Raw genomic sequence first — 20,089 nt, 5'->3', positions numbered from 1 at the left:
CGGGTGCGGCGGGCGCGCGGCCGGGAGGCCCCTGGGCCCCCAGCCCCCGAGACCCAACTCCGGCCCGGGCCCGAACAAGTTGCGCCGGCGGCGGAGAGCCGGGCTACGGGGCCACCGGCCGGCCATGCCGGCGGTCAAGAAGGAGCTCCCAGGCCGCGAAGACCTGGCCCTGGCCCTGGCCACCTTCCATCCGACCCTGGCCGCACTGCCGCTGCCGCCGCTCCCAGGCTACCTGACACCGCTGCCGGCGGCGGCCGCCCTGCCCCCGGCCGCCTCGCTCCCCGCCGCGACCGCCGGCTACGAGGCGCTGTTGGCTCCCCCGCTCCGCTCCCCGCGCGCCTACCTGAGCCTACACGAGGCCGCCGCGCACCTTCACCTGCCCCGGGACCCTCTGGCCCTCGAGCGCTTCTCGTCCGCCGCGGCCGCAGCGCCGGATTTCCAGCCGCTTCTGGACAACGGCGAGCCGTGCATCGAGGTGGAGTGCGGCGCCAACCGCGCGCTGCTCTACGTGCGCAAACTCTGCCAAGGCAGCAAGGGTCCGTCCATCCGCCACCGCGGGGAGTGGCTCACACCCAACGAGTTCCAGTTCGTCAGCGGCCGGGAGACGGCCAAGGACTGGAAGCGCAGCATCCGCCACAAAGGTGCGGCCGCGGGGCGGGCGCGCGGGGGGCGGGGGGGCGCAGGCCGCTACGGTCCCTCCCCTCGGCTCCCCAAGGACCCTTGGGTCCGGACCCCCTCGTTCTGCCACCGGGGAGACCATCTCCGCCCAGAGAGGGCGCTGCGACTCTGGGGCTGCCGCAGGGACACTCCCCCCCTCCCCGCACCCCACCCCCCGCCCCCAGCGCGGTCGCCTTGGTGGACCCGACCAGAGCGCCCTCGGCCTCCGCCGTTACCCCAGCTGCAGCCGCCGTGCTCTGGGCTCCCCGCGGCACCCGAGCCGGCCCCTCCTCCCACTCGGAAGGTCTTTGCGGGATTCCTGAGCTTTGCGGCCCAGGGGAAGTTGACGGGAACTCGGGAGCCTGCGGGAGGCGGGCTGGGCGGGACTCAACTTCCCTCCGGGGTCGGGGAGCCACCAGGTTCTAGCGGGAGTAGAGGAGCACGCAGGCGGCCAGGGTGCGGGTGCGAGCTGCTGGACGGAAGGAGAAGGTGTAGGGGTGTCGCCGGCAGGTGGGGGCGTCGGGGGCGCGCGTCGGGGCGGGGGCGCGCGCGGAGCTGGAGCGCGGCTGGGCTGCGAGCAGCCTGCTTGGAGGAGATTCAGGAGTCTGGCTCCGAGGCGCGATGTGCGGGCGCCCGAGCAGGCAAGCGGGGGAAACTCAGGGAGCGTCAAGGGCGGGGGTGGCGATGGGGGTCGTTAGAAAGTTAGGGACCCAGTCGCGCTGGGCTTTTGGGTTCGCGGCTCTGCTGTGGCCGCCCTCTTCCCGCTGCGGGCTCAGGCAGCTCAGGACCCCGCGGCGCCGCTCACCTGCGCGCAGGCTCGACCTTCCCCGGCCGGGTTCCCAGTTCCCCCGGACCGGCTTGGAGAGGGCAGAGCGCCGGAGGAGGGACGCGGGGGGCGGGAAGGATGCCGCCCTGGGTCAGGGGAGGGCGCTTGCCCTGATTTTGAGTTTCTGGGCTCTGCAGATCCCCGCGGCGTCCGCGAGGGTGGGGTGGGCGGCAGGGCCAGGTAGCGGGTTCGGAAGTTGGATGTTCGTACACGTGCCAGGAAGGGGAACCGGCCTTGCAGCTTACTGTGCCCCGAAATTGCGCCCGCGTGCGCCGGCTTCCCCTGGCCCCAGCGCTGCTCTCTCATCGGTCCTGCCTTGGCTCTCTTCCCAGGAAAAAGTCTGAAGACGCTTATGTCCAAAGGGATTCTGCAAGTTCACCCTCCGATCTGCGATTGTCCAGGCTGCCGAATATCCTCCCCGGTGGTGAGATGTGGGAGAAAAGTTGGGGCTTTGAGGGTCTTCCTTCTCCCCTGTGGAGCTTGTGCCTGTTTTCTACGATCCAGAGCCCTAACCTCAGCCCTGCCGGTGTGCAGGAGTGAGCCCCCAAGGGCAAATAGGGAGACTTTGCTTTGGGTGGGAACCCTGGAGGAGGCCTCTCTTCAGATGCGGGGTCTGATGGCTGCCTATCTTGGAGCCTCTCTTGGGAGCCTTGGAGCTGCTTCTCCTGAGGTCCTGGGGACAGTCTAGGCTGTAAAGGTCTCCTCCCTGGACAGTGCCATCCAAGTGTAGCCAGGGACCTTACCCTGTCACAGGTCTTTGTGGGGAGGGGTGTTGTCACTGGGTCAGCTGGCCCGGCTTGGGAGAGGGGCTGATCCTAAGGTAACACTTGTCCTGGGATGTGACACTGTTGGCAGGCCTGGGTGTGCATTCTGGGGTGGTCACAGCTTGGATGTGGTTAACATGGGTTACCATCTGGGATGCCAAGAGCTAGAACCCTGCTGGGCAAAGCCCTGGATACCCAGGAGAGTCTGAGTGAGGGTATAACCCAGATGGGGGCAGAATCTGAGCAGTGTGGGCCTTTGGTGGCAAGAACTGGAGATGGAGGCTGATCCAGGACCCCGAACCCAGTGCAGACGTATATCGGCCCCCTCTTTGGCCTAGGGGAGCAGCAGAGATTGGGGTTCCGGGCCTGCCCCTGAAGCACTTCGAGCTGCTAGGGGAGAGGCAGTTAGGGCCCCGGCTCCTGGGGGTGGCTGGCATTGTGCCGCTCTCCCTGACGCCATCGGCAGCACCCTCACACAGAAAGGGGTGAGAAAGGACCCAAGACACCCACTTGAGCTTCTTTACTTCGGACTGGAAGGGACGCTTTGGTTTCCTCGTGGACCCTGGAGGCGCGTAGCCGGGGCAGACTGGGAAGCCCCAGACACAGTTGTGAAGACAGACACCAGATCAGACACGCAAGGGCGCTACAGCCATGCCTCAGGGTGTACCCACCCCACACACCATGCCGTGGACTTGTCACCGGAGTGTGTACGCACAGGCAGCCCACCTCCCACCCTAGCACGGTACCTGCCTGGGGCAAAACGCCAATCTCCCTCTCCACTTAGCCCACCTTTTTGAGCAGCTGGTACTGGAGAAGAGTCTTCTGGGCACCCTCAAGGGTAGCCTGGGGTTTCTGTTCAGACTGGAGGGGCCCAGCCTGTCTCAACTCACCCCCTCCAGAGGTCTTTCAGAGGAGTGTTGGTTCAGGTGGCCTGAGCCCAGTATCGACTTCCCCAGGACGTTGCTTGGACTGGGGAGGGGTGGAAAGTTCAGGCAGGGATGAGGCTGCAGGCTTGGACTGCCTGTGGTCTGGGGGTCCCCGGTCCCTGCCCTGTATGAGGGATGCCTCAGACCTGGACCTGCCTCTCCTGAACCGGATCTCTTCCAGGCCCATCCCGGTACCCCTCGCTTAGGAAAGAGCTCCACAGTCCCTCTTGACTTTACGGCCCCACGTTTGCCACATAGAGATTGCCTTTCTCCATCCCTCACAGCCAGGCCCAGAGGTACATACACTCCTCATGGTCACAGACACCTCGGGGGCACAGTAGAGGTGTGCCTATGATGCAGGGGTCACAGCCGGGCAATGTGGCTTTCCTGTGCATTCTGGGGAGCCTGTGCTTTCAAATCTATGTGCTGCTGCGAGGGGATGAGGGGTTGAGGTTCTGGGTGTGCGTGGGAGGAAAGTATGCTCCCTGTCCTTGACCAGGGTCAGGGCTGCCCATCCTGGTCCCTCTTCCTCCGCTTCCCTCCCACAGGAGCACCTCCAAGAGCCGCCCCAGGCCAGCATAGGTGGTCTGGCCTCATCCTAAGTGGCAGGCTTACTGCTGTGGTTTTCCTCTCCTTCTCATTGTCTCACAGATGAGAAGCAGAGGGAATTCCTTTTTTTTCTGAAGACAGTAGCTTAATTAAAACAGAAAGGCAGGAGAGGAAGGAGGTCCTGGTGCTTGGGCCACAACAGGCTAGAGAAGGGCAGAGCTGAGTGGGACTTCCCAGCTGTGCACACTTCGGGCAGGGCAGAATGTTAAAAACATTCCCCTTGGAGCCTGCTGGCTGGCACAGAGGGGCACGGGGACCAGACAGGCCCTTCCGCTTGCAGCTTTGCCCACTCTCTCTATTGCTGTTAGAGCACAGGGCCCAGGCCAGAGTCTCCGAAGGGGCCACAAAGCAGGCCATCTCATCTTCCAGGCCAACCCTCAGGCTCCATTGCCCCACCTCACCCCACCTGACCCCAATGCCATCCGGTGTATCTCACTGAGTGTTGCAGAGAGGAACACGGAGGGCAAGTATGGGGGAGACTGTGGCTCGGAGAGTCTGGAGGGGGGACCTGGAGAGGGGGTAATTGTGGTCCTCAGACCCAGCGAAGAGAGAAGACTAGGGCTCCCTGGCCCTCTTGGGAACACTGCCCAAATCTGGAGCTGGGGTGGGCTCGATCTGAAAAGAAAAACCCTTCTTTATTCTGGAGAGCAGGACTAGAATGGCCGCACAGCTGTCCTTTAGGTCCAGGGGGACATTGGTCCGGGGGACATAGGTCCAGGTGACATTGGTCCAGGGGGACAATGGTCCAGGGGACATTGGTCCAGGGGACATTGGTCCAGGGTGGCATTGGTCCAGGGGACATTGGTCCAGGGGGACATTGGTCCAGGGGACATTGGTCGTTGTCCTGGCAACAGAAAAGAGGGTGTCCATGGGTCCCCAGGTGACTGAAAAGATGAGAAAGAATTAGATGGTCCCAAGGCCCTGTCACCTCCGTGAAACAGCAACTCCTCATTAAAGAAGAAAAAGTTTCCTGCACACCAGAAAATAATCAATAACTCTTCCTCGTCCTCTGGGGCAGCGGGGCCCAAAGACCCTGGAGGGAGCTGCGGTGTGTGGTGACCTTGTCTGGTGTGTGCACGTGCTCTGAGCAGGGACAGGCTCGGTAGGGAGTGCCCCCGTGTCTGTGCACAGGGCCTGCCTTCCTGCTCTGACCCCCAGCACACGGCACACGCATCAGCTCCACATACTCCCCACATGCGCGTGGGGAGGGAAGACGTGGGTGTCATGGAAGAAACCGAGTCGCTGTTTCTGACCCAGAAGGTGGGCTCCCTCGGGGCCCATGGGACAAAGGGTCTAGGCTGGGAAGGGCTCCTCAGCAAGTGACCTGTGAGCCCCAGGCCCGCAGTTTGCAAGGGGCCAGCGGGATCAGGCCCCAGACTCGGGCTTCGAACCACCCCTGGAGCCCCCGCATGGCACTAGCAGAGCAGAGAAAGGTCTTGGCGTTTGTTGGGGGTTCAGGCAGGAGCTGCGTGGGATAGCTCAGCGGACACACGCACACGGAGGCAGCTGTACGCTGAACACGCGGCAGAACGCAGATGTACTGCGTTGTGCAAACGTGGCCCCTTGGGGCTCCCTGGAGCCGGGGAAAGCAGGGGTCTGCCTCCAAGTGGGCATCCCCACACTCAGGCTGATAGCCTGGGGAGGGAGCCAGGCTGGAGTGCAGAATCTGGACACAGAAGAGTCACGAGGAGCCCGGCCAGTGCCTACAGCCCTCACTCCGCCCCCCTGCTGGCACGGGGGCCGGGGCGGCCCCAGGCCTCACCTCTCTGCTCACTGGGGCCTCGTGGACCCTTGGGCCTGTCCTGCAGGCTAGAAGCCCTGTGGCAGGGCCAGCTGTGGTGCCTCTTTGATCTGAGTGGCTGCTCTGAGGGCTTCTGTGGCCTGCACCTGCCTGAGGGGCGGGCCTGGGGTGGAGGCCTCCCAGCAGCTTGAGGGCCCCGGCTCAGCCTAACCTTCCTCTCTTCCCTCCGTGCCCAGAACCGGGGGCGGCTGGCGGACAAGAGGGCAGTTGCGCTCCCCACTGCACGGGTCCTAAAGAAGGAGCTGACCCCCAGCTTCTCACCCAGTGATGGTGACAGCGATGGGAGTGGCCCAGCCTGTGGGCGGCGGCCGGGCTTGAAACAGGAGGACACCCCACATGTCCGTATCATGAAGAGAAGGTACCTTTACTAGCGACCAGGGTGGGAGGGCCCGTGGACTCTGGTTGGGCATGCCTGGGTGGCTGAAGGCCAGGCCAGGCCAGGGTGAGGGCCTTTTGCCCCGGGGACAGGGCTCGAGCTTAGCTTGCCAGGTCTTGGTATCTGCTGAAGCTGAGAGAGCCTGAACCCTGGATGCCAGGAAGCCTTGGCGAGAACCCACCCTGCCCCCGCCTGGAGGGAGGGGGTCGATGTGGCTCCATGTGGGGAAGGGAGGGGGCTCTAGGAAGGGCCAGAGGCTCCAGGAGGAGGGTCGGGGAGACCCGGGAACGGAGGGCCAGGTACCACCACAGCCAGGCAGAGAAAGGATCTGAGCAGCCCCTCCCCCAGGACCAGCCCCTAAAACTCAGGTGCTCATTCTTCTTGGCAGGCGGTGGCCCTCCTGGCTCTCCACTGTCCCTTCCAGGCTCCCACGGTCTCCTCCCCGGCAGAGACGCCTCCCTCTGTCCACTCTTCTTCCCACCACCGCCGTTGTCTGCCCATTCGTTTGTCTGTCCTGCCAGCGCGGGTTGCTCACCTCCAGAGTTTCCAGCCTTTTTCTCTTCCCACCTAGTCTCTGAACATGTTCCAATTTCTCCTGCCCTAAAATAACCCTCCCTAACCCCCAACACCCCCGCTTCCCAGGCCTCATGCCCACGCTTGCCGAGGTGACACACCCGCACAGTCTTCGGCCGCCATCCCTCAGCCTGAGGGTCTTTCCGGGAACAGTGCTGTGAGTGAGGGGACAGGCCCAGGGCAGAGCTGTGTCCTTACTGGACCTCTCGGGCCGGCCACCCTCCTACCTACGGTGTGAGGCAGGAGGCCCACTGGCAGCAGCTGGGACCCAGGAAGCCACGCCCACTGGGACGGCCCCTGGACCAGGGCTGCTGGTAGCAGCCCTGGGCCTTGCTCCCTGACCGGTCCAGCCTGGTGGAGCTGCTCCAACCACACGGAATTTGGTTCAGTTGGTGGCTGATGGGCGGGAGAGGCTGCGGCCCTCACCCAGAGCCCAGTGTGGCCACTCTTCTGGGTTCGCTGCCCCAAGAAGGAGAGCTGTGGCGGCCTCCAGTCTGTCCTCCGGATTTCTTTGTCTGCTGAGACCAGGTGTCGGCTCCTGCCCCATGGTTCTGCCCTGGCGGCAGCCACCGGCTGGTGGAGCTGGTACCAGAGGGCAGCAGAGACAGATCCAAGCCAGCCCAGTTCCCTGGGGGCCGGTGCTCTGGGGCAGATGAGGGCTATGCCATCCACAGGCCCTGCTATTCGGGTACCAGACCCTGGAGGCCAGTCTGACCCTCTGTTTCTCTCCTTGCAGAGTCCACACCCATTGGGATGTGAACATCTCCTTCCGAGAGACGTCCTGCAGGTAGGGTCTGGGCCCGGGCTGGGCTGATCCCCACACACTGTGCGTGGGCTGGACGGCGCCTTGTTGCTCCCTTGAGCCTGCTTCTCAATCTCTCCAGCCACCGTCCCTCCTCCCCTCCATACTCTGTGCTGTGTCTGTCTGTTGGTGCCCGGGCCCTGACAGCAGTGGAATGCGGGTTCTGGGCACCACCTGCCTGCACGGGACTGGCCATTTGAGTCGGTCTGCCCAAAGAGGACGCCATGACCTCCCCCTCCCACCCTCGCAAAGACCCACCAGGAGACGAGAATGGCGGTGTGTGCGCGGCGCCTCCTGGTGCAGAGACATTCAGTAGGGACAGGGTTGGTCTGCGAAGATGTGTCAGAGCTAGGGAAGGGAATGGGGTGGGGGGCGGCAGGTCCGGCCCCATCGATTGCTAGAGGACTTTGGGAGCCGAGCCTATGGGACGGGGTGCTCCCGGCAGTGAGGGGCCGACCGAAGTTCTTGAGCAGAGGGTGACAGAGTGTGTGTTTCCATGGGGTCCTTCTGGAGGCCCTGCCCGGGAGGTTGGCGGTTTGCCCCAGGCGACCGTGGTTCAGGCTGTGGCAGCACAGGCAGGGGACTACAGAACCAAGGAGATAAAAATGAGGGGACCTGAAGAGGAGGTTGGGGGGGCATTGGGGAGACCCAAGTTCTAGATTCCAAATGAGGCAAAGATGCTCAGTCTGTGGGTAGAGCCCAGGCTGTGGCTCCTGGTCTATGGGGTCAGGTCTTAACCACAGGGAGGGCAGAGGAAGGGCCCAACCAAGGAGGCAGCGGGCACCCAGCACAGGCCCGGTTTCCTCAGCCGAAACTGAGGGGCCAGCCCCCAAGGTGGGAGCTTGTCCTCCACACCCCCAGCCTGGCTCTGCGCCGTACGTATTATTATATACGTCTCTGAGAACAGCGAAGTCCTAGAGCCAAAGTACAACGAACACATCTTTCAACTTACTTCCACCTCTCTTTGAAGTTGCCGGCGCAACTGAGCATTTTCATGACCCGTGATGAACATGGACGGCATTTTTATGAGCATTTTGCTTGGGCAGCCACAGGGTGAATATGTCGGTGAAGCTTCTACTACGTGACCCTTCCTGCCTCCTGAGCACCCCCCGGCCTTGTAAGGTGATAGAAGGTCCCAGGAGCCCAGACAGAGGTGCCCCTGGGACGGAGCCAAGTCCGAGGGCGCGGGGCCCCTTCAGTCTGCACAGGCCTGGGGATGGTTGGGATGCTTTTCTGGCGTTTACCCGAGAGGAGACTGTAGTTGGGGCAGGTCTTCCAGCCTGTTTTCTCCCCCGCTGCGGAGGGGGTCCCTCAACGTTGGGCCAAGGAGGGCTGCGGCCGGCAGACAGCCCGGCCCCTCTTGGCCTCTCCGTCTGTCCTTCGTCTCTCGTCGGCCGTCTGTTCTCGAGGCCCTGTCCACTTCTCTCTCTGCTATGCCCATCCTGTCTGTCCCTGCGTCCGTCCACTCAGTAGTGCCGTCTGTCCAGCTGTCATCATGTTTCACTCCATTTGTCCCTCTCCCACCATCCATCAGTCTTCGTCTGTCTGTCCTCCATCTGTCCATGAGTTCCATCCACTGGCCCAGTGGCCCGCTTGGAGCTCCTGCTTCAGCGCCGGAGCACCCCCAGCAGCTGGCAGGAGACCTGGCCCCCGCCCTCCTGAGGCCCCTGCGCCGGCTGGGACATGGGCAGGCACTGAACAGTAGGACGGTCAGCTGAGGGAGCCTGCAGGAGGCCAGGACGCCCCTCTGGGGGAGAGGGGCCGGAGGGGCCAGGCCCTTCTCCCTCAACCTTCTGGTGCACAGCCTCCGGCACGCAGCCGCTTCGGTCACGCGGGCTCTCCCCGTCACCTGCTGCCACAGAGCCTCCCGGGCTTGGTCCCTCATTCACAGCCGGGGCAGACAGTGTTTCTACGGCCGCAGGAGCCCAGACTTGGGACACCCAAGGCAGAGTTTGTGTGTTTTCCGCCTGGTGTTTCTTTATCTAAAACCTGATCGTTTGTTCACTGAGTGGCCAGAACGTGTGTTCCAGAGGCAGGCCAGGCTGTCTTGGGGCCCGTGGGGTGAACCCCCAAGGCAGAGAGCAGGGGTGTGGTGAGTGGCGGTGTCCTGATTCCCACCAGGCCTCACCTCCATGTTGCCACGGCACCACCCAAGTGCCTGGCTGGCCGGTGAGTGACAGAGCTGATGGCCGGGTGGGGGCGGCGAGGGAGGGGTGCCGTCCGGGCGCTGTGTGGGCACTGGACGAGGGGTTCATGGGGAACCAACGGATGGGACCCCTCCTCACCTCCTGTCTCGGGGAGTTGGTCCACTCCCTGTGGGAGTCCTGGGGACACCAGAATCGGATCCCCTCACAGGAGATCTCGGAGCAGCGTCCAGCCACTGCCCACCCCTCCCTAGTGCTGAGGACAGCACTTCTCAACACCCTCGCTCTGACGAGGATGATAAGGGATGAGAATTGCCGCCATTAATCCCATAAAGTACTTACTCCCACCCGACCTGCCCTCCTCTCGTGGGGGGCGCCTCCTCCCCTGGGACAGGGGTGGGGGCGGGGAGAGGACCCGCCTCTGGGTCTCCCAGAAGCTCTGGAGCCCAGCCCCGAAGTCTTTGGGGCTGAAACTGATCTGCTTAGGGGCCAGCCTGGATTAGCTGCAGCCACCCAGACCAGGGGGGCTGGGGGCTATTTAATGAGGTTTAGGGTCGGTTCCCAGGTCATTCCGTGGAGGCCCCCTTGCAGCGGCCCAGCGGGAAGGCTGCCCTGACACAGGTGGGCCGGGGAGCAAGGGGGCGGGGGCGGGGGCAGTGCCAGGGCCATCCCTGCCCCTCCTCTCCTCCGTCTTGACTTCTGCCGCTCCAGGCTGCCTCTGGTCTGCGGCAGGGGCCCCTTCTCTATGCCAAGAGCCCCAGGAGCAGACGGAGTAGGGGCTGGTCGCCTACGGTCCCACTGACATTTGCTTGCTCTGCCCTTTCTCTGGGACTCTGGCGTAAGCTCGAGCCGCTTGAGCGGAACCAAGGAGTTAAGCACACGTTTGTCCCAGGCCCCCACGAGCCCGGTGGCTGAGGCTCTTGGCTGGGAGCCTCCAGGGGAGGGAGAGCCCGGAGCACACCAGGGCTGCGTGTCGGTGTGCACGTGTGGCCGCACGCTCTCGTGGCCCTTGCGTGAGGGTACGTGTGTCCCTGCGTGTGTGCCCACATCTCACTGGCTGCAGGGCTGTGGTCGGAACCTCGGTTTCCGCGTTGGAAGAGAGGGTCTGTGGGCGGTTGCCGGCCTTCCTTGAAAGAGCGCGTGCGACTTCCTTGATGAAGCGGCTGGCCCGGGAGGAAATGCCAGAGGCACGTGTGACAGTGGCGTCCTCTCCCGTCACGGCTCCTCATGAGCGGACACCCCCTCGTCGGGTGACGGCCGCAGTCGCTGTGGGGCGAGCCTGGCGAGACGGAGCTGGGCTGCCGCCCCGGCACACACCCTCCCTGGGAGCTGCGGCGGGGCCTGAGCGGAGGGCCCCGTGCCCCGCAGACACCTGGCAGGTCCTGGTCCTGGGTGAGACCTGCCTCGGTCACACCCACTGCCTGTTCCCCTCAGGACCTGTGGTGGGGACGCCCGCGTGTGTGCCGCCGCAGACCACACAGGGGTGCACACTCCCAGACTGTCCTCTGGCCCTGCACGGACGTGTGCTCGAGCTCAGGCAGGCACGTGTCGGGCCCGCAGCCTCCTGGGGTCTCACCTTTGCTGTCTTGCTCCCCCGCAGCCAGGACAGCGACCTGCCCGCCCTCCTATCCAGCGTCCATCGCAGCCGCCACCTCGTTATGCCCGAGCACCAGAGCCGCTGTGAATTCCAAAGAGCTGGTGTGGAGCTAGGCCTGGGGGCCACAGGTGAGGAGCGGGGGGCAGAGGCCACAGCTGCCTGGGCCGCTGCGGCTGAGCCCAAGGACAGCCTGCCCTGCCGTCCTCCGGCGTCTCTGCTCAGCAGCTCCGGATGCCGCCACCCCCAGCAGCCTTGGCCAGCAGCCAGGGAGGCCGGCTGTCCCCTGGGGCTCCATGGGATGGTAATTGTGCTAATCCAGGCCAGCCAGGCAGACAGGAGGCCAAGGCAGTGGTCCCACCGTGGCTACTTCTGGGGTGGGCTTGAAGGGGTCAAGGCCACTGCCACCCCTTTCCTACAGGAGCAGAAGCAGGGACAGGGTAAGCTGGGGCTTCCCTAGTCCTTGATAAGGGCCACACTCACTCACAGACACAGACGCACAGTCCTAAGACGCCAGCATGGACCCAGGGGGAGCCCCTCACAGTCCTGCATGGCCCTTCCTGTCCAGGGTCCGTTCCTGTGGGAACAGGACACTCCCACAGGCTCGGAAATGCAGCTCTTGAATGGCTCAGTTGAAGGCAGGGACAGGCTGTGTGCATGAGAGCGCCCACCAGCCCCACAGAGCTCAGGCTCCTAGAGGAAAGGGGACCATGGCCCAAGAGATGGGGGGCTGCCACCTGGACCTCTGCAAGGGTGGGGCAGGAGAGTGTTGGCCCAGGAGCTCCCGTGGTCATCTCAGAGGGTCATCTCGGAAGGACGGCTCCTGGGGGCAGTAGGGGCTTGGGACGAGAGGGCAGCTGGGGGACCCAGGCCCTCCCCAGAGCAGCAGGCGGGAGAAGACTTGGCGGTGCGGCTGTGCTGCAGAGAATGGGGCATGGCTGTGTGCGGACTGTCAGAGCAGCAGGCAGGGGCCCCTGCAGCCCTGCAGCCCCAGGGCAGGAAAGTCTCCAGCAGTGGCTCTCAGAAAAGCTGGGCAGGAGATGGTCATCCCCATTAGTGCCCCCAGGCACACCTGTGTCTGGGAAGGCCTTTGTGGGGTGGATGTGAGGGGGCTGCTTCTGGAGCCTCGTTGGAGCAGGCAGCTGATAAAATCTAATTGCCCCATCGATCGGCTGGAGCCACGGGAGCCCCACAGTGATTGAGACATTCTGAGCCAGCAGGCCCTCCCCCTGCTGCCCGCACACAGGGAGACCTCGCAGTACACGGGCACGAGTGTGCAGGCGTGCAAGCAGGCGCATGTGCCCTGCTCCCTGCCGGGGCTGTGTGCTCGGGGCCATGGTGTGGCCCAGGCACCCAGGGCACTCTCTGTCTGGGTGTTCCCCTCTCCTTTATGCCGCAGTGCAGGGCAGGCGCGCAGGCACGCCAGGGGTCACGGGCGCTGTGCGTGAACTGTCACATGTGTGTACTGTGTCCCCCACTGGCTTCCACTTGTTCCTGTCGGCCCTTGGGTGGGGACATTTGCCTGCTGTCCCCTCCTCTTGCTTCCGCAGGAGCCACCTGTCAGTCCCTGTTCCCACAGGAACGGACACTGGACAGGAAGGGCCATGCAGGACTGTGAGGGGCTCCCCCTGGGTCCATGCTGGCGTCTTAGGACTGTGCGTCTGTGTCTGTGAGTGTGGCCCTTATCAAGGACTCGGGAAGCCCCGGATTACCCTGGCAGCACCGCACTGCGGCCACGGGGCTGGGTCTCACGGGGGGCCTTCCTTCTCCCTCCTCTCCCAGCAGAGAGGGGCCCACCCCCCACCGTCCGCCCCTGCCCCGCAGCAAGGCAAGGGGGAGTTCCCACTGTGGAGGAAGGGAACGGGACTCCGGGAAGTCAGAGTGCTGGATCGGGGGTGTGCAGGAAGGGGCCTGGGCAGCGGGTGTGGACCCAGCCCCAATCCCCCTCCAGAGCCCCCCACCAGTGGGATGGTGTGGCTCTCCTACCAGCTGGGCCCCGATGCCCCCAAGCTGTTGGGGGCCAGCTGTGGCTTCCTCAAGGGGCCCTTCTGCTGGGTGCGTGGCTCCCTGTCCTGCCAGGTCACTGAGGTAGGAGCCCTTCCGCCAAGCAGTAAGGTCCTCGTCCCTCTCGGGGCAAGGCCTGGGCTTGGGCTGCCGAGGTGGCCGAGATCGATAAGTTATTAGCACCATTCTGTCAGCTGTAAAGTGGGGATTGATTGGCCTCTCGCTGCTGCCGCACTTCCCCAGCCTGATAAAAATGACAGATTAAGGGAATAAGAGAAAGGAATTAGGCTCTGGGAATTAGGCTCTGGGAAGCCTGCCTTGCTGAGGTGTCCCGGCAGGCCTGGTTCACAGCGGGGGTAGCCCTCACCCACCCCCACCCAGGCAGCCTCCTCAGGTTGGAGAGGGGGCGAGACCACGGGCTCAAGCCTGGAGGCCAGCACTGTGGTGGACCCCGGAGACCAGGACATCTGCTGGGCTGTCCATCAGACACCCCATCCCAGGCCTTGAGCTCAGGAAGGAGGGATCGGGGGCTGGGCTGGAGAGGGGCTGATTTGGGGAGACAGATGAATATAATTTGGAGGGAGGACATGGGAGAGTTGCCCCCCCCAACTACTGTGGCCCAGCTGTATACAAGATGAGAGTGTTCTTGTGCCCTCACTGCTCACAGCCCAGCAGGCAGGCGGGCAGGTGTGCGACAGGCAAGACCAGAGTGCCGGCTCGGGCCTTCCAAGGCGGGGAGGCATGTGACCGAGGTGGAGGTGCCCAGGAATGGGTGTGGCAGGTGTGCCTAATCTTGGGGGTCTGCCTAGCAACCTCCCTGAGTGGACAGAGGCTGGGGTCCTCAACCCTGGGAGGGAAGGTGACTTCCAGGCTAAACCAAACCTTCGGCTCCTCTTTGGCAGAATGATCAGGAGGGCCTGAGAGTTTGCACAGGAGACCAGTCTGGCTGGGCAGGGGCAACAGGGTGCCTGTGGACTCCTGAGTTGCCGCCTGACTCTACTGCCACAGATCCTTCATCACATACATACATACCCCAAAATCCAGGATCAGAACCGTCCCTTGACCTCTCCAAACCCTGGCAACATGTCCTTTGGCTGAAGGCCTGGGACCCTGGACTGTAAAAGGTTTTGAGTTGTCTGGATCCAAGGGCACCTGGGCCATGATGGGTTAGATTCTGGGCTGAGCTGGGGCTGGCTGGGACTGAGACCTGGACTGGGTCCCTCTCGGCCCCTGGACCGCCCAGCCTTCCATCCCCTCCGAGCCTGGAGACCCGTGAAAGGACTCACTCTATCTTCCCCAACAGGTGACCTGTCGGGCAAGAGGCTAGGCCGCTCCCCCCACAGCAGCGGCGACTGCCCATTGGAGAAGAAGGCGCGGAGCAAGTCACCCCAAGGTGGGAGCTCAGCTTGGAGGCGGGGGTGGGGGGGGCGGACAGGCCACGGAGGAGGGAGGGGTGACTCAGACCCCGTGCAGGGCGAAATTGGCCCAGCAGCAGGTTCTAAGAGGGGAGGTCTTGCCTTTTGTGCAGCAGCGCCTGGAGAACCCCTCACCTTCTCCCCAACAGAGACTCTGTTGCTGCCAGAACCAGGGCCCAGCATGGCCCCTGAGGACCACTACCGCAGGCTTATGTCGGCCCTGAGTGGAGCCGGCACACTTGAGGACCCCCAGCGTCTCTACCACCTGGGCCTCCCCAGCCACGGTACGTGCCCCCACCCTACAGCACCATCCCTTACCGTGTCTGCCCGTGCGTGCTGGGCTCCGGCCATCCTTGGAGGCCTCTGCTCAGCCTGGCAAGAGGCCCTGGGGTCTGGGGCTGCTGACGCCGAGACCGGGTCTGGATGCGGATCTGTAGGCCCCTCAGCCCCCATTAGCCTTGTGGGTGAGCGCTGAGGGGAGATTCCCCCCCTCCCTCTGCCCAGCACCCACTTGCTTGAGAAGATCTGGGGGACCCCCCCACCTGCATACCCCTGCAGCCCACCCCGCCATCTCCCACAGACTCTGCAGCAGGGCCAGCATCTCCGTGTGACATGCCAGCACAGTCACCCACATCCACAGATGAGGAGACTGAGTCTGGGACGAGCCCCCGTGAGAGTGGAAGGTGGGGACGGAGCCAGGCCCGCCCCCCTCTCCAGTGCTCCCAGCTCCTCCTCGAGCCCCGGTCGGTGTGCTGCAGCCCTTCCTACTGTAGGGGCCCACGGGGTAGTGCGTGAGAGTGTGCGGGACACCTCACCTGGGGACAGCCTGGGCCTCTGTGTGGAAGGCGCCAGGAAGAGGGAGGCAGTCGGGCTAGGACATCCAGAAGGCAGGATGGGGAGCGGCTAGGCTGTGGCCAGCAGGACGTAGCTGGCTGGTGCTCAGCAGAGCCGCCGGGGTGGGGGCGCAGTCCCTGCCCCCCCCAGCTCCCCACCCTGTGCTCGCTCTGTCCTTCCTGCCTCTCACCGACACACCTCACCACCCACCAGCTGACCAGCTGCACCCTAGCCTGCAGACCCCAGCCCACGGTGCTGCCCCCAACTTGGCTTTTCTGGCTGGAGGTGGGTGAGGAGTGCTGGGAAAGGGGGCAGGATTTCTTCTCCTTACACAAGGCACTGTCCCCCAGGGCAGTCAGGCACCGAGAGCCTGAATAATTCACCAAATGTTAATAATTTAAAAATCTTCCTTTTTAATTGCTTTCCCTGCCCTGCCTGGGGCCCGCTCGGCTGGCCTGCACGGGGGAGGGGGCGCCGGCCACCGGGGAGCAGCGCCGGGAGCCGGGCTGTCAATCACGGCCCTGCGCCGCCGCCCCCGCCCGCGGAGCCGACTGTAAATAACCGAGGCCGCCCGGCGGGCGCGGGGGCGAGGGGCCCCGCTGGGATCGATGCAGGCGGCCGCGCCGGCTGGGCTCTGCGGGCTGGCACCCGGCCCGGGCAAGACCCACCTCCGCTTTTCGGGTAATTAATTTATAAACAGGCGGCGGCGGTGTCGGCGGAGCCTGCACAGATGGGGGGGAGAGGGCTGCGGGGAGGGGGGACTCGGAGGCCCGCCCCTGAGCTGCACGGGGGACCCGGATGGGGAGCAGAGTGCTAGGCGCCTGGAGCGTGCACTGCGTGTGACCCAGAAGGGGGCGGCGGGGCACTGCCAGTACAGGTTGGAAACCCCTTCCCCAGGGGGCGAGCCTGCGCCCCAGTCTTGGGTCTCTGCCCAACCCCGTCCCTCAAGGCTCCTGCAGCCTTGCTGGCCTAATCTCTGAGCTCCTGTCCGTATGGACATTCAGGCGCCGCGGAACCCCTGCCGTCGGAGCCTTTCCCTCCCTCCCACTGCATTCTGGTTATGGAAATCCCCAAATCCCTCTCAAGGCTTACCTGCGCCACCCCCGGTACAGGCGGGTGCGTCCCAACCCCCATCCCCGCCACCACACAAAGCTAGTCGCACTGTAAGGGTTTGGGTCCCCAGTCCCGTGGCCTTCGGTTCATCTTTCTGCTCCCATGACCAACCGGCAAGGGCACTGTAAGGGTGTGCTCTCAGTGGCTTCTGGTCTCCTCGGTGTCCTTCGCGCGACAGGATTGGGTTGTCAGAGACCTGGGGTAGCCTGGCCTCTGGGTCACCACGGACCCCCTCCCCCACTCCCAGATCTCCTCAGAGTCCGGCAGGAGGTGGGCGCAGCAGCTGTGAGGAGCCCCAGTGGCCTGGAAGTCCACCTGCCCTCACCCACGGCAGGTCAGCGTCGAAAGCAGGGCCTGGCTCAGCACCGAGAGGGCACCGTGCCAGCGGGCACCCCTTCCTTCTCAGAGAGGTACTGGGGTGTCCACATCAGAGAGGCCCCCATCTTCTCTTTGCTAGTTTCTTGGACACAAAACTGGGGCAGGCCTTTCGGAAACCTCGCACCTGGTTTCTGCAGGTCACGTCCACGGCCTGCCCCCCCCCTACCTTGTCACCTGCCTTCAGTCCTGCGTTCTCTTCCCCATCGTGGCCACACGCTGCCGGGGGGCTAGAGGGCGCCAGGTATGGGGCTGGCACGAGGTTCATGGCCTGCAGAAAGGTCCTGACACCCACTGAGCTGGTCAGAGGCCCAGAACACTCCTGGAGGAGAATGTGGGGGGGGATGACTGTCCCTCTGGGCAGGGTGTTAAGGGTGACTGCCCTTTCCGTGGAGCAGCCGTGGGCCTCACGGAATCCAGGTGCCCCAGAGACCGCTGAGGGCTTTGCTCCCCCAACGGGCAGGTGAGAGGCTGGCGACAGACTGGGGGAGTTCCTGGAGAGCGCGGTGCGGAGGGGGGCAGAAGAGGGGAGCAGGGCGAGGTCTGGAAACCCTTAAGTCGGAGAGCTGGGACAGGGAACACACACACACACCCCCCAACCGCGCGCGCGGGCGCCCCGCTGGTCCACCTGCGGAGGCCAAGGGGGGAGCGAGTTACGGGGCGTAATGGTTCGGGCAGCTCCCCCCGGTCTCCTGTCGGGCGCCAGGGTACGCCCCCCAACAACGCTGCCCCCCTCCGCCCTCCTCCCCCCAGCGCTATTTGCAGCTAATTGCGCCCCCCACCCCCCAGCCGCACAGGGTCCACCGCAGGCGGGGAGGCGGGGACCCGGCGCGCCCCGCGCGGTAATTACCGCTGCAGTCGCCGCCGCCCGCCGGGTCAGCGCCTCCGCGCCGCCGCGGAGATTAATTGGCGCCGCCAGCCGGGGGCGGGGGCGGCGCACGACCCGGAGTCGTAACGAGCAGCCGAGCAGCCGCATCGACCGCCCGCGGGGCCGGCAATTAGTAGAGGCGGCGGCGGCGGGGGCGCGGGGCAGTTCCGGGAACGCAGGGGGCTCGCGGGGACCAGGCCGGGGCCTGCGGCGCGCACTGCTTACCGCCCTGTCGTCCACAGGGAGCTGTCGCAGCCGCCCCCCTTGCTGTCGCCCCAGAATGCCCCGCACATCACCCTGGGCCCCCACTTCAGGCCCCCCTTTCTGGGGGTGCCCTCGGCCCTTTGCCAGACCCCAGGTGAGGAGTGGGCGGGGTGTGCCAGCTCTTTGTGTCCTAAGGGGCCGGTGAGGGAACCTGCCACGAGGCCGTCGGAGTGGGAGCCCCGTGTCCCCGAGCGCGCCCCCACCCCCGCCCTGCTGAAGCCAAGGGCGGACCAGGTGGGCTTGGGCGGCCCTAGACCACTCGGCCACCTGGCCTCGTGGTCTGTCCCCCTCCCACCAGGTTACGGGTTCCTGCCCCCTGCCCAGGCGGAGATGCTCGCCCGGCAGCAGGAGCTCCTGCGGAAGCAGAACCTGGCCCGGTAAGTGCGGGGGCGACCGGTGAGGCGAAGGCGGAGTTGCCGAGCTGCATGACTCACACGACTGTCCGCTCCCCCTGGTCCAGGCTGGAGATGTCCGCAGAGCTGCTGCGTCAGAAGGAGCTGGAGAGCGCGCACCGGCCGCAGCTGCTGGCACCCGAAGCCGCCCTGCGCCCGTCCGAGGGCGCGGAGGAGCTGCAGCGGCGCGGGGCCATGCTGGTGCTGAGACACAGCTCCGCGCCGCTGCTGGCCCTGCCCCCCCAGGGGCCCCCGGGCCCCGGCCCGCCCACCCCTCCCCGGGAGCCTGTCCGCCGCGCTCCTCGGAAGGGGGGCCCCAGCCCGGCCTCAGCCCACTCCAGTGAGTCCAAGGAGACCACCGGGGCTGGGCTCTGGGCACAAGATGGCTCTGAGGACGAGCCCCCCAAGGATTCAGAAGGAGAGGACCCTGAGATGGCGGCTGCTGGGGGCCAAACCTCAACTGGAGGCGCCAGCCCTGAGGGGAAGGGTCTTCTCTCAGGGTCCATGCTGCCCCCTCCCCTGCCCCTGGGCTTACCCTATGCCGTCAGCCCCTACTTCCACACAGGTGGGCACCCCCCTTCCAGGCCTTAGATCCCTCCATGGGGCGGAAGAAAGTTAGTCCCCACCAGCACCTGGGTCTTATGGAGGGCGTCCATGGGGAAGGGGGGAAAGTCCCCGTTAGTCATCAATCCGACATCTCTGAACCCTTTGGGCCAAGCTCAGTAGACCTGAGTGGGAGAAGAGAGCTGGCCCTCGTCCTAGTAATACCACCCCCAACGCAGGCACCATGGGGGGACTCTTCATGGACGGGGAGGAGGCCGCGGCCCCCGAGGACCTCAGCAAGTGGACAGTGGACGATGTCTGCAGCTTCGTGGGGGGCCTGGCTGGCTGTGGGGAGTACGCACCGGTGAGGGCGGGGGCGGCCGCGCACCTTCTCTGCCCTCCTTCCCCACGCCCCTTCCCGCCCCAGGGCTCCCCTGCTCGGGGAGGGTAGGGGTGCTGTTGCATGGGCTCCCCACCCCCCACCCCTTGTCCGTGCTTCTGCGTCCAGCACAGGCATATTCCCAACGGGAAGACCTTCCTTTCCTTTGCAAGTTTCCCCAGCAAACTACACCAGCAGCTTCTCTCCGGAGAGCCAGGAGGCAGCCCCAGGCACTTGGCCCTTGGGGGCCTGGAGGGACCCAACAGGGTGTGCAGGAACTGGTCCCAGCACTCAGGCCCTGACATCCCCCCCACCCCAGGTATTCAGAGAACAGGGGATTGACGGGGAGACCCTGCCCCTGCTGACCGAGGAGCACCTCCTGACCACCATGGGGCTGAAGCTAGGGCCTGCTCTCAAGATCCGGGCCCAGGTGAGTGCCTGTGGGGGAGGGGGAGCTGTAGTCTCGACAAGGGCCTGGCTGCACGGAGGCTCTTGGTGGCTGCAAGCCACCGGTCCAGAAGTCCCCCACCCAGGCCCGTCTCTCCACAGGTGGCCAAGCGCCTAGGCCGAGTCTTCTACATGGCCAGCTTCCCTGTGGCTTTGCCGCTGCAGCCACCAACGCTGCGGGCCCCCGAGCGGGAGCTCACCTCTGGGGAACAGCCCCTGTCCCCCACAATGGTCCCCTCCCCCTATGTGGGGGGCCATCCCCCTGCTGGCCGAGCCTCTCCCAAGCAAGAGAACGGAACTGTGGCTCTGTTCCCAGGGCCCGCAGAGCCCCCCCAGCCTCTGTGCTGAACTGGCGGGTGAGCGACCCTGCTCCCTAACCCTCC

General features: G+C 64.9%; 1 protein-coding gene and 1 long non-coding RNA gene across 4 annotated transcripts; one reads left to right on the top strand and one right to left on the bottom strand.

The window, feature by feature from the left end:
- The first annotated feature begins 102 nt into the window (after nucleotides 1-102).
- Nucleotides 103-20,079, top strand: SAMD11 (sterile alpha motif domain containing 11). 3 transcript variants are annotated; one of them, XR_004289728.1, is made up of 15 exons: nucleotides 103-641; nucleotides 1,816-1,907; nucleotides 5,760-5,941; nucleotides 7,269-7,319; nucleotides 11,079-11,203; nucleotides 14,380-14,469; nucleotides 14,641-14,775; nucleotides 16,686-16,848; nucleotides 17,924-18,039; nucleotides 18,270-18,322; nucleotides 18,406-18,481; nucleotides 18,559-18,902; nucleotides 19,120-19,244; nucleotides 19,579-19,689; nucleotides 19,809-19,925. XR_004289728.1 is itself a non-coding variant. In XM_032360703.1 (14 exons), the coding sequence occupies exons 1-14, from the start codon at nucleotides 125-127 to the stop codon at nucleotides 20,052-20,054; spliced, it is 2,304 nt and encodes a 767-aa protein (XP_032216594.1). In that variant the 5' UTR covers nucleotides 103-124; the 3' UTR covers nucleotides 20,055-20,079. The 3 variants fall into 3 exon arrangements, 2 of the variants coding, with proteins under 2 accessions (XP_032216594.1, XP_032216593.1); XM_032360703.1 differs by having other exon boundaries at nucleotides 18,244-18,322; nucleotides 18,406-18,677; nucleotides 19,809-20,079; XM_032360702.1 differs by having other exon boundaries at nucleotides 18,244-18,322; nucleotides 18,406-18,902; nucleotides 19,809-20,079.
- Nucleotides 11,316-14,382, bottom strand: LOC116600613. Its single transcript, XR_004289730.1, has 3 exons — nucleotides 14,109-14,382; nucleotides 13,059-13,320; nucleotides 11,316-11,487 (listed from the first exon to the last, which is right to left on the bottom strand). It is a non-coding gene; the product is annotated as an uncharacterized LOC116600613 (long non-coding RNA).
- Nucleotides 20,080-20,089: the final 10 nt, after the last annotated feature.

The sequence above is a fragment of the Mustela erminea genome, chromosome 10, assembly GCF_009829155.1.
Source record: "Mustela erminea isolate mMusErm1 chromosome 10, mMusErm1.Pri, whole genome shotgun sequence".
Classification (NCBI taxonomy): domain Eukaryota; kingdom Metazoa; phylum Chordata; class Mammalia; order Carnivora; family Mustelidae; genus Mustela; species Mustela erminea.
This window is presented reverse-complemented; position numbering and strand designations above follow the sequence as displayed.

Excerpts from the sequence above, each read along its gene's own strand:
- SAMD11 (XM_032360702.1), top strand. The coding sequence starts at position 125 with ATGCCGGCGGTCAAGAAGGAGCTCCCAGGCCGCGAAGACCTGGCCCTG. Across the intron at positions 7,320-11,078 it reads TTCCGAGAGACGTCCTGCAG|CCAGGACAGCGACCTGCCCG; the intron begins GTAGGGTCTGGG and ends GCTCCCCCGCAG. Across the intron at positions 19,245-19,578 it reads GCTGTGGGGAGTACGCACCG|GTATTCAGAGAACAGGGGAT; the intron begins GTGAGGGCGGGG and ends CCCCCACCCCAG.